This window comes from Aotus nancymaae, unplaced genomic scaffold (genome assembly GCF_030222135.1).
Source record: "Aotus nancymaae isolate 86718 unplaced genomic scaffold, 86718_ANA_hifiasm-v0.15.2.pri h1tg000083l, whole genome shotgun sequence".
Taxonomy (NCBI): Eukaryota; Metazoa; Chordata; class Mammalia; order Primates; family Aotidae; genus Aotus; species Aotus nancymaae.
The window spans coordinates 7,211,007-7,228,494 of NW_026988498.1; the positions used below are offsets into that span (position 1 = coordinate 7,211,007).

Below are 17,488 nucleotides of genomic sequence, written 5' to 3' on the forward strand. Positions count from 1 at the left end.
TAATATTACCTGGGAGAAGTCTTGTTATTATGTGCCCTTAAAACAGTATCAGAACTCAGATTGCTTCAGATTTCTGAGATTATTTTTACAGTTGTTCAATCTGCCTTTACTTTCTCACTTTTGTGTTTTTAGATGCATCATCCCATTCAGATGAAACCTGCAGATAGTGAAAAGTCAAACGGTAGGTGGTAACCAACTGTCTTATTTAATAATATCTGCTTCTTTAAATGAAAAAGTCAGATGGGGGTGGGAGGAGGCGGCCCGGCTGCTTTTCTCTCTAGAAGAGAAAGTGCTGCTCCAGGAACCTTAGCTGTGACTTGTGTGTCTAGAGGAATGCAGTCTCCACCATCCTGTCTCATTGATCTCTGGTGTAAAGATCATGAGGCTTTTAGAAGCAGTGGCTTTCTGTGTCCTTCTGTTTGGGACTTGCCCTGTATAGTGGCCCTGTGGCATTTGGCTCTTGTCTCCTCCAACAAAGCAATACGGGGCCATCTCATGGGGATGCAGAGGACGTTAGCAAGAAGGGAACTGCCAGTGAAGACTTAGGCTGTCTTTCTGGGAGATTTTGGTTGTTGGCTTTTTACCTTTTCCATGTGTTTCTCTTGGACTTGGAGCCTGCCTTATTGTACTCTTCTCTAAATTGCACCGATACATTTACATTAGAATTCAGAGTTTAGTCTGCTGATGAAGTAAACGTACACTTGGTGCAAAAATATGCATTTGATGAGGTCCATGAAATAATTGGGTTTTGTCTCTTTGAGACACGAGGGAGTTGATAGCCACATTTCCCTCTTTAATTTTTTGTTTCATTTCTATAAACCTTCTGTCCCTGTTTTGTTCTTTTAATTTACTGAAATATATGTTAAAAGAATCTTCTACCATCCTAGACTGGAGAGCTTCTCTGTCCCATAAGACTGTCATAATCAGTACTGTTTCCTTCCAACAGGCAGTTGTGCACCTCATTAATTAGTAATCAGGGCAGAAGCCATGCACTCAGAGATCTACATATCTGCAAATGTAAATTATGATTGGGCTCTAAATCTCTCCACAAGGTATTTTTTGCTAATTGTAGTGCATTCCATTTTCTGGCTTCTCCACAGACTAGAAAGTTTTGAAGAAAATTCCAAGTCATAGTGTGGTGCTCCCTGCACCCGGCTTACGAGAGCTTGCTTCTCTCAGCTCTCAGCAGAACACAGTGGCTCATGTCTGTAGTCAAAGCTGCCCAGGAGGCTGAGGCAGGAGGATCCCTTAAGCCCAGCAGTTCAAGGCCAGCCTGGGCAACATACATATATAAAGAAAGAACACAAAATTTTTAACAAAGCTTTTCTCTGTCTAGGAGGAGACTTTGGTGCTTTAACCACTGTCTTCTCCTTAGCCCTGCACTTTACTTAGGGTTAATTCCTCTTTTCTCTACTGCTTTATCACAAACTTGACTCTTAGCACCAGAAGTTGTCAAATCCGCTGCTGCTGTGTGGGCCCATGACTGAGCCACGCTGCTCCTACGTTCACCCGTGCTTAATGCATCAGTTACTGTGCGCCGGGCATGTTGCTAGGGGCTGGGGCTGCAGCAGTGAACGGGAAAAGGAAGAAGAAAAGACCCCAAGAGACTGTGTCTCTGACCTTCTGGAACTAATGTTCAGTCTACTGATTTAAGTATCCGGAAGTCACTTAAACACTGAACTTGAATCTCCGCATTTGTAAAATGGGATTAATGGTGACTGTCGTACCTCAGTTGGCTTTCCCCCGGCCCAGGACTCAAATAAGGAATTTGTAACAATCTCTTTAATGATAGAACACTTCTATAAAATGCTGATTACTGTTTACACCTAGAGGTGGTCTCCCAGCCTCTGCGGGCACTTCACGGAGCCTGCTGGCCTGGGAAAAAGACCGCTTCACCCAGACTGGCTCCTTTCTGCCCTTGCGCACTAGAGGTGCGTCTTTGCAGTCTGATCAGTTCCTCAGTGGGAGAGAGGAGAGGTGGATCTTTTATTTTGGGATGAATCCTGTTGGTACAAGTCACCTCAGAGTGTGTGGCCACCAAGACATGCTCCCTGTCTTTGGCATAATTCTCTAAACTGTGTCAGGACAAGGACCATGGAGTGAAAGTCTGTAGAAGGGTTTGTCGCACTTCTGAACCTTTGGTTGTAGTTATAAAAACATGACAAATTAGCCAAATGGAAAACATTTGACTTGAAATATCCAGTATTGAAACACAAAGGGATATTTTTCTTTTGCATTTTCTGCTGTGCAGATATTCATCTGCCTTAGAGAACCCTTTCTACAGGCAGCTGCCAGGAGTTTGCAGAGTGTTTTGCTGTTCTTTCTGTCCAGTGTCCACTCTGGCCCCTGAGGATCATGTTTGCTTTCGGTCTAGAATCACAGCAAATGATAAAACTGTCTTGGGCACTCCCAATTTTGCATGATGACATAAGCCAAGGAGGATCAGGCACCGTTATTTCTAGGATGAGACGGTTACCTAAAAATGCTGTTTTCCAAGCAGCAGCCTGGAGTAGCAGTTAAGAACTATTTGGAGAAGCCTGGATTTGACCCCTGACTCCATGCTGGTTGGCTTTGTCCTTGGGCAGTTATTTAATCTTACTTAGCATCAATGTCTCTTCAGCTGTAAGAGGAGGCTACAGTGGAGTAGTATGAACATTTGTTGTAATGCCTGTCTTATAAGGTTATTTGAGGTTTACATCAGTTAAAATCTGTAAAGAGCTCAGCATAATACCTAGCACATACTAAGTATCCAGTGTGCTAAGTTCCGCCAAGTTAACACTGTTATTCCCCTCACCGAGGCAGCATTTTCAGTGCATTCTGAGGGGTAGAGGCTGGCCTGTCCAGGCTTGGGCTGTTTATACCAAAGCATAGATCTGTATGTACAAATGAAAACCTCCAAGCCTTCTAGTTGGACCAGTTCTTTTGCTTTGTGTATGGACCTTCATTTTCTGAACTTTCAGTAAGAAAAGTTCAAAAATATAAATGGACTGAAGGCTGCTTTTAAAGGGCTTTTCTTCCTAGAGGCCCAAATGGAACCTCACCTTGCATAGACGGGAACAGCTTCGAGGTTCTCTTTGGACCTGATTTGAGGAAGCAGGAGAAATGTGTAATTTTCTAAAGCAAGTGATAAAAGCTGCAAGCCTTTTCTGATTTCACATGGCATTTTTGACAGGTAAGCATAGTTTCAAAAGCTCAGAGAGCACAAAGATTTCTTTGGCTCAGTTGCTCTAAATAGCTCCTGTAGTTTTGAAAGAAGTATAACGAGCTCTAATTGCACTTTTATTGAGTTTGCTGACATTTATGGAGAGCACAAAGGACTCATCACAGTTAGACAGTTACTGTCTTCATTATCACTGTGTTCAGATTGCTAAAACTTTGTATTTGCTGAGCAAGAAAGAGCTGCTAATCACGAATTAATTCACAATGAACAGGTGAACTCCAGAAAAGCGGTCACCCATGGCAGCTTTTGTCCATAGAGCTATTCTGAGAAAGGGAACCTCTGGGGTGAGCCCAAAAATGTTAGGTCGCGCCCAGGTCAGCCCTGTACTTGGGATTTCACCGGGCAGACCTCCTGAGTCTGTGTGGCTTCCTGGAACCTGCCCTTTCCGTTGGCTGTGATAGGAACCACAGCCTCTGGCACACTGTTGGAAGCTCGTGGCCTGTGTTTGCCATTCACATGCTCCCGCAGGGCGAGGTTGTCCAAAAGGAAAACAGTCCCACTCTGGAGAAGCAAAAACTGCTGGGGCTGCTAAGAGGAGCACACTGAGCAAACACCTACCTTCCAACAGAATCCACCTTTCTTGTTATTTTCCCACTGCAAAAAGTTGAATTGTGGGACAAGCAGAGTATTTGAAGAGGTGTGGATTTCATGCACCCTCATGAACAAGCAGAAACATAGTTACTCTCTTTCATTCTCTATGCCATCCAGCTTTTAATCCTCTGTTGCTATGCCCAACAAGGTACCAGCTATGCGAGATTTAAGGTCACAAGCAGTTGCTGAAGTTTGGCTAGGAGTGAGTGATGCAAACGTAGAAGCTGCTTTGGTTCTGGGTCTGGGTCTCGGAGGCTGGGGCCTGTACTCACTCTGAGGTCTTGCCTCTTGTCACAAGGGGAGTTGTTTGTTCTTTTTACTCTATGTTCAGAGCATAAATCCATCCATCCTGCTTTAACCCTCCAACCTCACAACTTGCTGGGGGTCCTTAAAGCCTAGAATTCAAAAATGCCACTTAAGGCTGCTGTGTGTGTTTCTCTGTCAAGGCCTCCAAAACCTCCAGTGTCCATGTGTCAAGTTCAGAGCTAGCGGGAGTGGAGATAACTAAATATTGTCAGCAGAGGGTGCAGACCTGCAAAGCCTCCATTAAAAATAGGAATCACGGGGTGGTTCCACCCAGTCACTTTCTGATTCACTGCAAGATGAAGAAATAATTTTGAAATTCAAAGTGGAGAGACTCACAGATTTGGAGGCAGTAATTAAATGCCATATGTTAGCACTAACACATTGAAAAGTTGTTAATTAATTCAGGCAGCCCCAAATCCAGGTGTGACTTTGACAGATTGTACACCAGGGTGTTAGCACAGACTTACAATTAGGGATTTTTTAAAAAATGAAGTTGCTATTCCCCTAACTTAAAAAAGTCGCCCCATACATTTAAAGTATTAACCCATTCTTCTCATATCATGGAAGAAAGACTTTAAATGGCGGCCGGTGTGGAACTCCTTTTGATTCTGTGGTCATCGTTACTATTGTGGGGGGCCCCATCTGTGCAGCACTTCATATGTAAAAGCCTTTCCCTGCCCTCATTCAGTGTCTGTCATGGAAAATGGCCTTACTTTTTAAGTCTTTTTTTTTACTTCCTTAAAGCACCTAGCAGAATATTCTGAACACAGTACGTTTTATTTAAACAACTGAGTTCTGTAGATTGAAAAAATAAGTGACATATGTAGTGCCCAGTGAAAACTCACCAAGACGGTCATCAAAAGTTGATGAAAAAGCCAAGTGAATTCAAGATAACTGTGTTCTTGTAGAATGTTTACAGAGCTGTTAGGGACCCTAAGAACGGGAATTAGGGGGATGAATTGTATGACTAACATGTCACGGGAAAACCAAAACTCAGAAGAAAGCTGGGTGTGTTCGGTATTCCCCATTTTGCCTTTAAAGCAAGCACAGCCCAACTGTTGAAAGCACAGAACAACACTGGCTAGTAAGAGAGTCCTGAAGCCCAGCACTTCTGTGCACACACACAAGTAAGCCCACACACCACACACACACTGACGGAAGTTAACGTTTTGATAACATGGATGATGGAGGTTTCCCTTTTTTTTCTTAGCTAATACTTGCTATTTTTAAAAGTGGGAGTTATCTTCCTTCTTGCTGCCTGGCCGAGGTGACCCTGAGTGATGACTAGGAAGTCAGCATTTCTTCATGAGTAGTTTCCATTTTCTTCGTATTCATCTTAGAAAAAAAGTCATTTTAGCTTACCCAGGAGCACATGTTTAATTTACTATGGCGTCCCCCTGAAGCTCGAAACCTACAAATTGTTTTAGCTAAATACCATAATTATAGGTTTACCAGTGAAACCAAGAACTTTGGGAGAATTTTTCACTTGCTTCTGTTTAAAAGAACTAAAACCAGATTGTTCAGGGTAAGAAGGAACACAATAGGATTTTTTTTTATTACTCTCATAAAAATGTCAGCCATACTGAGGCAGGAGAATTGCCTGAACTCAGGAGGCGGAGGTTCCAGTGAGCCGAGATCGCGCCATTGCACTCCAGCCTGGGTAACGAGCGAAACTCCATCTCAAAAAAAAAAAAAAATGTCAGCCATATTCTTCTGGGAGTAGGAGTCTCGGAGATGAGAGGGAAGGAGGAGTCAGGGTGATTTTTTTCCCTATTCTACCCACTTTCCATCTCATCCGTCCCCTTCCCCTTCATGGGAATACCGCGTTCTTACAGGATCTCACCCACCAGAATCCTCCCGTGTTAGTGCGGTGTAGACGGCCTGTAGCAGGTGGTGTGGACAGCCTGCAGGTGACCTCCTTGCCCAGGATATCTGTTGTATGACTGGCATAGTTGTCTGGCCTGTGCTGCCCATGACTGACCAGGCTTCACCAGCTCACAGCGGATCCATGCTACTTTGCTCTCTATGAACAGAGGAGAAAGTATTTTAATTGGAAGTTTTCCATTGGCATATAGGAGGTCAGGTCCTCAGTAGCCTCCCTCCCAGGAATCGGAGCCCACGGTGCCTGTTACCCATGTCTCCTCTGAGTCTGAACACAAGCAGTGGCTCAAGCCAGCTGATGCTCTCCTCTTTGAGCTCCTTCTGTGCAGCTGAAGCAGAAGGGACATACTGTCCTAAAGTCAGGCTGTTTTCCTCCATCCACCCCACACAAGGTCCATGCTACTCCGTACTCTGCACCTTGCCTGGTGAGACCGTCATTCCCCTCCCACCTGTGGTCTCTCCATACCCTTCATCCAGCTTGAATTCCCCATCTCCCAGCAAGCCTTTCTCAGAGTCTCAGGTATACAATTCATAGTTGACAAGTATTGTGGAATTGTGCTTTCAACTTGCATTCCTTGAGCCCTAGAGTTTCTGAGGTGTCCCAGGAGCTGTCACAGTGTAGAGAGAGCTAGGTGGAAGGGATTCTGACCTCCGCTCACTGTACCCCGCCTCAGGAGCTCCAGTCAGCCTGAGTACGTCACAGGCCACCTTCTCTCCATTACTAGGAGAGAGAAGAGTTCAAACCTTCATTCCGTGGATGACAAAACAGAGGTCCTCAGAAGTCAGCCTATTATCCAAGGACACTTATCAAATTAATGGCAGCACTGGACCTAGAGCCTCGGTCTCCTACTCACAGCCGCTCCTCTCCCCTGTGAGCCTCCTCTCCTCCTCTGAACTTGGAGGAGACACAGCAGGGGAAGGGATGCTGGCCTGGGACGAGGACTCCGGGCTGTGGGCCAGGCTGGGTGACTCTAGCAGGTCCCTCCCCGACTGGACCTTGGGAGATCTTTTGGAGACAGACAGAAGCTCCCTTCGGTCTCTTCCTTTGGGTCTGGAATTCTATGAAGAGGAGCCTCTAGCTCTCTCCGCTAGGCACCTCAGGGCTGGACTGTCCCATGTAGTGGTCCTGTGGGGCTCTTTAATTAAAATTACATTTTAGAAAGCACTTCCTCAGTCACACCAGTCCCTTTAGGTGCTCAGTAGCCACATGTGGGTTCAGCTTCTGTGTCAACAGCTCTGCGGTAGAGGAACCCACCTGGTACCAGTACCCTTGCCCCAGCCCCTTCGCAGCTCAGACACGAGCTTGAGTGTTCAGAAGGAACTGGCCCCGGTGAGTCTGGGATAAGTGCTCATCGGTTAAATGAAAATGAGATACTTCCTGTCCAGGGTAGGCATAAAAAAAAAAGAAGAAGAAAAGCCAATTAAATAAGAATGACAAGTTGATAACGCAGATTTAAAACAAACATTTATGTGCAAGTGGCTTAAGGCAGAGCCTTCCTGTAGGCTGGGACACTCTTTAATCTGGTGCAGCTGGCTTTTTTTTTTTTTTTTTAATTCTAAAAAATAGATTGAAGTGAAATGATGGAAAAGCAGCAGGACTTCTCCCCATGGGTGTCTGTGATGTCCTAAAAAAAAAAAAAAAAGGCACCTCTCCTAAAAAAAGACTCCAAATGCTGTCCTAAAATCAGCTTTAACCTTGCCTTTCAGGCTGAAAGTAGCTCACGTGTCCTGAGCACAAGCACGGAGATTTTGAGGAAAGTCTCCCGGGCCATGTGAGGTAGACCTTGCCTTACCTTACCCCCTGTCAGGTGCCCAGGTTCAAATTTCATATCTTCCTCATGATCCCCAAATGCACTTTTGTTCCCCGAGAATCTTGCCTCCCAGTGGTTAGCACAGTACTGTTCCCTCCTTGATCTTTTGTGAAGGGCTAGGAGCTTGGGGCCATCTAAGGTGTTTCTCCAGCAGCAGCCACCCCATTCTCCTCCCTAGAATTGGCTTCTTGTTGAGCTATAATTAATATGGCTGGTTAGAACCAGGTATGGGACCTGGTTAGCACGGAATTACCCATGTTACAGGAAAGAGGTACTTTCCTAGCTCCCCAGAAAAGTGACAGTCTCTCTGATCTCTTATTCTTGTCTGGATCAGCAGGGATGAAGCTATTTGAAACAGAAAAATGTTTTCTTCCCTCGAATGCTTTGTTAAAAGTTTCATTCGCTGTTTCGCTCCATCCACCCCTGTTGTCTTTCCTCTCCTGACCTTTCTCTGTCCCTGTCATTCAGGTCAAAAGAACGTCTACAAAAAACCCAGAATAAAATCTGTATCCAAAAATATCCCCAGGGAATGGTAGGGTTGAGCAGTTATACAGTACTTTGAAATTTTAGTCACCACATTACTACTAGTTTCTGGATAGGAGAGAAGAACCTAACAGCATTCCATGTTGTATTAAAACATTTTATTAATAAGAACAAGCGCACAGGGAGAATGAGGCATTCAGGAAGTGCCAGGTGGGAGGGATCGGCAGGGTGGGGCGTATGGAGGGAGAAGAGTGGCTGGACATCTGCAGAGTGGGCCTTGGGACACGTGCTTGGTCTCACATGGCTGGGGCCTGGTTTGATGGGGTAATGGAGCATTGATTCCAAGAAAAAAGATGAAATGGCCTTTGCTTATTCATTATTTTTATCTCCTAGCTGTGGAAGACAGAAAATTGTTCATAGGAATGGTTTCGAAGAAATGTAATGAGAATGATATCAGGGTGATGTTTTCTCCATTTGGCCAGATAGAAGAATGCCGGATCCTCCGGGGACCCGATGGGCTGAGTCGAGGTGAGTGTGCTGTCTGTAAAGCTTCTCCCCTTAAGTGCTAATTGGAGCTCTGTGTCACAGTCAAGACAGATGTAGGCACCACACACAGCAAGAGGTCACCCTGTAATACATCCCATGTGATAAAGTTATCCAACCTGAACTTTTCACCATAGCTGAAATGATCACCTTTTATTTCTCAAGTTGAGAAGGTCTTGGTGCCACTATATTAGCTCAAGTTATCACTGTCAGGTGCGAAGCCAATGGGCTGCCCTACTGCTAGGTATCCTTTTCAATATCAAATTGAAGTGGATGTCGGGGGGCAAGAAGGAGAGGTAGAAAATGAGAAAGGATATTTGTTGTTTTCATCTTAGTCTTCAGGCTTTCTGCCCGTGCCTGAAAGAAATGTTAAGAATATGGTCCTCTTCACAGTGACACAAACCAGGGAAACAGCATCAGTGTTCACACATAGTGCAGAGCAGATAGGAATGTGGGGTAAGTGGGCCTGTCTTGGGGTATTAGAGTTTTATTTCAGAGAGCAAAACTCCTGGAGTCCTGAACCAGGGGAGCTCTTTAAGTGACAGAAAAATGGCTTTTCCCTGAAGAAGATTGTAGGCGTTTCTTTGCCACCACAATAGAAGCAAAAGCTGTAGTTGAGAGCCTTGATGATAAGCCAGTATTTTTGCGATCAGCTGTACAAAATATTTGGAAATCACTGTTCTCTTCCCTGTTGGCCTCTCCCTTGACAATGCCACACACCTCCTTCCTGAAACCACTCATAAAGGCTGACACTGGAGGTTGACATTTGTCTGACTGCCGTTACCTGAGTCAGTCCGAGGTGGAAATGTATATATAAAATGTGTTTTTCACTTCTTGCAAGAAATCCATATTTTTAGCAACATGGAGAAGGTTTTCATTCTTTTATTACTGTAATTACCAGGGCAATTTCTGTGGGGCAAATGAGGAACTTGGTTTCATTCTCAGTCTCTGGCTCTGGGCCAGCACTGGCACCCCAAACCAATGTTGAAAGAAAAGATCGGGTCATGAGGATGAAAGCACAAGTTTTCACCCCTCTCACTAGTTGTACCTAACTTCAGTACCATGCAAGGAAGCACATTTGTTCTTTTGATTTTTAAACATAAAGCTTCATGATGTCAGCTGCCAGAATGGAAGACTGGAGAACAAAAGTGCCCACCTACAGCCACCTCCAGAGCCCCAGTATGGAGGTGGTCTAGAGGAAAACGAGGAGGAGGTGGAACCACACCAAGCTTTTGATTCCTGTGTTTTCTTCTGAAGGTGGTTTAAAAAAAAAGGTGGCAAGGAAATCACAGTTTATGCATTCTCTAACAATTCTGAAATTTGTGTTATATAACACTCACTTAAAAGATGTGATTCTCTAAAAGATGAACAAGCCATTCTATTGAGTGTGATCCTGGATTAGCAGATCCAGTACCTGGGGCTCCGCTGCATCTTTTCACCTGTGCCATCATCAGGAGCAAGCAAAGCCATCCATCGTTGTGATGGACCGCACCACCTCTGGCTCCGGAACAGCCTCACCAGCCAAGGGTTGCTAGTATGCCTTCCTAGTGACTCAAACCAGCAGAACTTCTGATCACACCTGGTCGTCCAATTCTCCTGCAGTCGTTCTACATATATACACACACACACACACACACACACACACACACACACACACTTAAAGAGACAAACTAGGAAAGAGAGTACTGTGGGAAAAAGTGTGGCTAAGCAAAGAATCAAATACGTAGAAAGGTATGATTATAGTTTTGTAGTCCTTTTTCTGGTGGCAATTTGGTAATTAGAATCCCTATTATCTTCTGTTGTTATTCTCAATCACACTTCAGTGTAACCCTTGTAATTTTCATTCTCCAAGATAAGGAGAAATGGCACAAGGAGAGCCCTTAAATTAATCATGATGAAATATATCATGCTTAGGGGGCATTGACCCCAAGTTCTAGTCCCACAACTTCTACTGAAATGAAATAGAACTTCAGTAATTTTATTTTCTGACCTCTGTCCTGAGGTTTCCCCATTTGTAAATATATCTACCCTGCTCCTCTTGCAGGGAGTCACTCATTACTGGTGTGGTAGCTTTCCGCCTGCGCATACTGTCTGCATGGGTTAGTGGAGGGACCCCGGGTGGGCAGTATGTGTGCTTGATTTCTGCTCCCCCTCTGCTGGCCTGGCTGCTCTAGGCAGTGACTCTCTGGCACACTTTCTTTGTCTGTCCAGTGGGGACAGTAATGAACAGCATTGCTGCCTGCAGCGTTCAGAGCTCCTTAAGCATACATCAGTTATTTCTGCAGATCAGGTTTTAAAGCAGCCAGAACCTCCATGGGAAAGAGCAGGACACACAGTACTTAACAAGAGAACTTAGCTAATTTGATCTGCCATTTGGTTGATTAACCAGCACTTGACACCAGAAGCAGCCTGTTCCCGCAACAAGTGACAGGGAGCATTCTCATCAATATTTTATGCAAATGCTGGCTCAATGTAAAGAGGAGAAAACTCCTCCCTCCCCTTTTCTTTTTTAACAGCAGAAAAGTAATTTCTGGTGAATTGATGAGAATTACATATTGCCCAAAAAAAAAAAAAAAAGGGGAAATACTCATTTATAACTATTCTGAGATATAAAGACAGACAATGGTACGTTTTCCGATTAGCAGGACCCAGGGACTCCTGGCTACAGGGGCCTCCTCCTGAATCAGTGTATTTGTTAAAAGAACAATTCTCTTTCATGCTGCCATTTTACTTTCATTAAAGAATTACAGTTTTCAATCCAATATTAGTAAGTGTCTCCCATTAGTGGCACTGCAGATGAAGGGCATTCAGCATTTCTGTTCTTAATGTCTATTGCTGGCTCAGCTGTTTAAAAATAAATAAAAATTAAGAGAAACAAAAGCTCTGCAAAGTACCTTCTAATACAAAACCAGGGTATACCCTCTTCCATGAGAAAGTTTTAAAATCAAACTCTTGGATTTTGGTGAGAGAGAAGTGCAGCTGAGTGGTTCACCTTTCTTTGTCTGCTTTTGCCCAGTTCACTACAAGGATGAAGACAAAGGAGGCACCTAGGCTAGCTGGCGCCTCACAATTTCTAATGTCATTTCTCCACCGCCACTTCAGTAGTCTCAGGCCCTTCCTAAGAGACATTAGACTGAGGTTTCTCCAGGCTGGCTGACTCAGTTGCCCCACTGTGTCAGAGAGGTGCCCTGCCCTGAGCGACAGCTGTACCCATCAAGCCGTGCTATACTTCCGGTTAGAATCAGTGCCTTTTTTTTTTTTAAGTCGTGATCTACCTATTGGCAAGAAAAAAATATTTTTAAAATCCCATCATTATTCACCAGCCCCAGCCCATGTTCCGGGGCAGACACCCTCAGGAAATTGTCACGACTCTCTAAGTAGAAAGCACCTAACACCTGCCAAGCACTTGGAGCCACTTGAAGATCTGAAGATGCTTCCTGGCTTGAGGCAGGTAGCCATATCTCAATATGCATTTCTCCTTTTGGGGAAGTAACCCCTTCTACATCTTCTCTAACTTGGAAAACACTGAAATGCTTCCAAGCAACTATGGGAGGCTCAGCTCCTTCTGCAGTGGCTGCTCAGCCTCTCCAGGCCTGCTGTAGAAGCCTTCATGGAGAAAAGGAGCAGGATGCCGTGGGCCCACATGTGGCAATTCAGATGAGGAGTTTGCTCTTAAAAGCAGAGCCTGAACTTTCTAAGCCAAATGTACTTAATTGACAGCATCACCTTAGCATGCTGATTTCCCAAAATACACACGCTCTCACTTACCCAGAATCCCACAGTCAGCATAGGCTATTTAGGTACTGGGTTTTCTGCACCATTGCAGTTGAATATCTGTAACCCAGAGACGGTAAAGGAGTTTATTTCGTTTTCCCCCCACAAACTGTAGACAAATCTTCACTGCCATTTAAGGTAACTTTCTGCTTGTTTAAGAATATTCCAGCTGTGTTTATGGTGTTCCAACATTCCCCTGCCAAAACCCTTGACAAATGGATTGGTAATATTTTCAGGGATGTTGGCAAGTACAGACTGGATTTAGCTATTAAATCCTCATTTGTTTTTGTCATATCTGATCAGGATACAGGGATAGACTTTTGACTATTACAACATGTACACAGTACTTGGGAGGCTGAGGCAGGAGGATCACTTGAGCCCAGGAGTTCAAGACCAGCCTGGGCAAGATAGCAAGATGCTATCTCAGGACAACAACAACAAACATGTACACAGAAAAGAATCAGTTTTCACACATTTTGGCTCTGCCCACACAGTACCTAAACATTCAGATGTGTGGGAACTTTCATGGCATGCCCCCTGGACTCCTGACTGCATTTGCCATCTTGTTCCAAATACAATCTTCCAGTCTTACCTCAGTGATGAGGTTTTGCCAGCTATTAAGTAGGTCCTAGTCTGTACCCAGCCTCGCATGCCATAAATGAATGATGTCTGCGTGCCAGTTTTAAATGAAGTAACCCAGCATCAGGGATGGCACATCAGAGTATTAATTTTTATGCCCCAAGATTATATTGGTAAGATATGTTTATGTTACCATGACTGGCTGCATTCAGATCTTTGGCTGACTAGGAATTTATAAAGAAGTTTTCCATAGGTTAAAATCTCCTTTGTACTAAACTAGTTAAGTTATACTTCTTTCACTTGAAGTATAGCGGCTACTACACCTTTTTCAAAGAAGTAACACAGAAAAGCAAGAGGCCCTGGCATTGTTCATGCTTTTAAAAGTACCTGTACTTTTCTTTTCTTTTTTTTTTTTTTGGTGCAGAGCAAGAATTCATCTAGTTCTCAATTCTCTTGCAGCTGAGAAAAAAGGTGGAACACCTGAGTTAAGATATCTTTTCAATTGAAATGACAAGTGTAATAGATGTGTTCCAAAATCTTCTCTGTGACAGGGCTACGTGCTTTCCTTAGATCTTGTCTGTAGGAGGAAATTACTTTGAGAAACCTTTCCTCAGTCAATCATTTATCTGTTTTAGCAGCAAGAAGGCATCCTCACTGAAATGAGAGGAATGCAGCTCCTTTCATTTCTGTTGGCAATCCCTAACATTCTGAAAGCAGAGGTAATAAATAATTGCAAAGGTAAATTGCAGGTTGGCCAAATGTACAGATTTTTTTTTTGCTACTATATATGTGGAGGTTTTCAGACAGTAATATACATGCTATCTTACTAGAATCCCTCCCCACCAAAAAAGAAAGAAGTGTGGCTTCACTATTTTAATACCTGTATCTTTTTGCCCCCAGCCTTGTTTCTCCGGCATTTTGGACAGTAGGCAAAGAGCCGATTGCTGAGACATGACATTCAGCAGTCTAGAATGGTTAAGGGCTGTCCCTACAAGATTAGAGCCATTGTCCTGTAAAGACCCAGTGAACACCACTGCACCCAGAAGCTCATGTTTAGTAGAAGAGAGGGACAGTTAAAACCCAAGTTACTGCTGAACAATGGAAAGCCTTCTGGTTGGCTTGAGAGACAAAGCCAGCAGCCAGTCTTAACGTTAGGGACTTATGTGATCCTGTGTTAGTCTAAAGCCATAGATTGGAGGCCTAATCCTAAAGCCACCAGTGTGTTTTCAGTGGTGTTGAAAACTAACATCTATCCATAGGATTTACCATGACCTCCTGTTTTAGAGAAATAACAGTGGTTAACAAGCTACCATTGCAGGAAACATTTGACTCTTAAGTTGCTTGACTTCATCCAGAGTGACACAGAGAGTGACATTTTTCAACACGCACTCCTACTTTATAAATGACACTGTAATTTTTTTCTCAAGTAATTGAACACAGCACACAATGCAGAACTTGACAGAAGCCCCTAAGGAGACAGTTTCTCTTACTGCACCACTGCCAATAGAATTCAAAGGTTAAAGAAGTCCTCCAATGTGTCAGATCATTTTTTGGGTGGGGTAAGGATTGCATAATTAGAAACATCAGTCAGGCTTTTAATTGCAGGTTTGTTAGAGGAAAGGGCAGTGATTTGAGTTTCTAGGAACAGGATTTTATTGTTCTGTTGGTAATGCTTTTCTTCTGAGGCCTGATAATTGCTGTATCTTTCTCACTAAGTTACTTTAAAAAGTTCTGCTTATATGAAATTGTGGCAAATGCATAAACTGTGCCTTATTGATTTTTGTTGACATTTTATATGTTTCTTACACATTTTTAACCTCCACTTGGAAACTGTCAGTTTAGCACATGGTGCTGGATAAGAAAAACAAATGAAGTGAATGCAGCAATCTTTTTAACTATTAAAAGCAGAATTAGTCCAGGCTCTGCTTGGTTTCAGATCTATCTCCAGTAGATGATTTGCTTTTTCCTCCATTGTAGTTTCAAGATAAGAAGTGGAAAAATAAAAATATTTTAGTGTTAATTCCTCTGTTAATAATGCCAGAGATGATGAAAATGTTTCTGAAGAGATGTTACTTGGAAACAGATGGCACATTTGGACTGGATCATCTCAGAGCTCAGCATCAGTATGGAAGCCAGTGGAGGTCCTGTCCTCTGTCCCACACTTACATCATCTAGCTGCCTTATAGAAGGCTACTAAATTGTTTTTATGGATAACAGAAGCTCCAGTCAGTCTTATTACAGGTAGTGTGTTCAAATAGTAAGTTTCATCAGCTGCTGTGTTGTCGGAAAACCACATGAGACAGCTCAGCATTGACCATGAGCTGGATGTCATTCAGGCTTCTTCAAGCCAGCTTAGCCAAGAGGCGAATGTGAGATGAGTCATGTACTGAGAGTTTTTTGTATATTAAAAATTATAGCATGATGCAAAAAAAAATGCATTGACTTATTTTCATGACTGGATGTCGTTGTGCTTTGGGGGTAACGGGCAAGCATTGCTTTCTCTTACTGCTGTTTGATTAAAAGGTGCTACGACAGTATTGACTTGATAATCTCACCAGGTACTCGTGCAGAGCAAAAAGAAGAAAATATATTTTATGGCTTACAAATGGATTTACATAAACCAAACAATCTGCTAGTTGTTGGAATGCAGAATGTTCTATTTTGCTTATTGGCCACAGGGGCAACAATCTCGCATTGTTGATACCAGAATTCTGCTTTTCATGCATTCACTCTGAAATGACAATAGGCTTCAGCCTCTCAGTGTTTAGATTTGCTTCATTTGGAGATCTTTTAAGTAGTAATAATAATGTTTTGAGGAAATTGAGTGGAACACTAAATTATTCTCTGATACCTAAGTTCAAACTGTGCAAAGGCTAAAGAAGCTGAAAATCAATGCACTTTTAAAGTCATTAGAGATCATAAGTGAAATAAGTCTGTGTTGCTTTAGCTAACCTTTTAGTGTGCTGTGGTTTTATTAAAATATCAGCCTGAATCTGCATTAATTTCACAGTCTTTTTCTCTAAGAAGCCCAAGGGTACATGATGAATAAAATGTAAATTTGAGAAGGCAGTGTTTTTATTAGTGAAAAGGGCAATGAGCCATGTAGTTGGAACAGTGACCTGCATGGTGGCCAGCGCTGGTACAAGGAGCAGGAACAGGCACTACAGAGTCTAGTCATTTTACAGCACAAGAAAAAACAGGCATGGAAAGTTTCACTGGTCTCTCGGTAGATATTCAGAGAAATGTACATTGTCTTGTGTATGTTAGACTTGAGGTCAAATCTGATAAGTTTCAGAAATTCACAAGTCTCAAAAGTCATGAAGATTTTATGCAAATAAATGCCAGTGCACTTTTTTTTACATTTTACTTTATAGCAGTATTGAATATTCTCGGAGTAGTACAGCATTTGTTTTTATTAATAATTAGTAATTACTAAATAGTTTGTAACAGATTTGGTATATTTGTATTTGCAAAGAACAATTTATATTTCTACATATATATTTTTTTAAACTACCCAGAAGGTATTAGATACATTTATTTGCTGACATTTTGCGCTCTTGAAATTTATTTGCTAATTTGCTCTTGGTGTGAAGATTTTCTTATTTGTCCCTTTAAAAATCAATGATAAAATTTGAAATGCAAAGCCCTCATGTGTGGATGCCCTCAGTAAAGATCATCAGTCAAGGAGAAAATGGAAAATAGCAACTTTTTATTTTAGAAAATGCAAACCAGATCTTGCTGATTTCAAACCCTGTGGCTAAAAACAGTACCCAACTTCCTCCCCTAGTTTCCATTTAAAAAATAAACTAATAAATAAATACATCTTTCTGCTTTGGTCAGATTAGCAAGTCAGCACTGTGAATAAAAAGCAAAATAAGATAAAACCAAAGAGAGAAGTTGTTTATTTTTATGTACTACTGAGAACAGTGTCGTCTTGTGGCAGTTCTCGTAGACTGTGTTGGTTTAACAAGCGTCCAACCCTTTTGTCTTGTTGTTTTTTGTCTTTCCTGCTCCCTGTCCCCTTGTTTCCCACAGGCTGTGCGTTTGTCACATTTTCTACAAGGGCAATGGCACAGAATGCAATCAAAGCCATGCATCAGTCTCAGACCATGGAGGTACTGTATCATCTGCCCTTTCTTTGTTTTCTTTGTGCAAATGATGGGGAATGGTAAAGCAATTCTCTCCTGTGTGGATTGTTCACATGACAATCACAGATGTAAACTTTCACCATCTCAGTTTTTATTCATTCATTCTCATTCTCTCTCTCTCTCTCTCCCTCCCTCCCTCCCTCTCTCCCCCG

At 42.8% G+C, this 17,488-nt stretch overlaps 1 protein-coding gene across 15 annotated transcripts in view; it reads left to right on the plus strand.

Annotated features, from left to right (window-relative positions):
- Nucleotides 1–17,488, plus strand: part of CELF2 (CUGBP Elav-like family member 2) — an 854,489-nt gene that overhangs the window by 764,913 nt on the left and 72,088 nt on the right. For 14 of the 15 annotated variants that reach the window (XM_021670614.2, XM_064369076.1, XM_064369077.1 and 11 more), the window contains 3 exons: nucleotides 133–181; nucleotides 8,686–8,820; nucleotides 17,224–17,303. In XM_021670614.2, the coding sequence (XP_021526289.1) occupies nucleotides 133–181; nucleotides 8,686–8,820; nucleotides 17,224–17,303 (264 nt within the window). The remainder of the gene's footprint in view (nucleotides 1–132; nucleotides 182–8,685; nucleotides 8,821–17,223; nucleotides 17,304–17,488) is intronic. The other variant, XM_021670618.2, reaches the window with a different exon arrangement.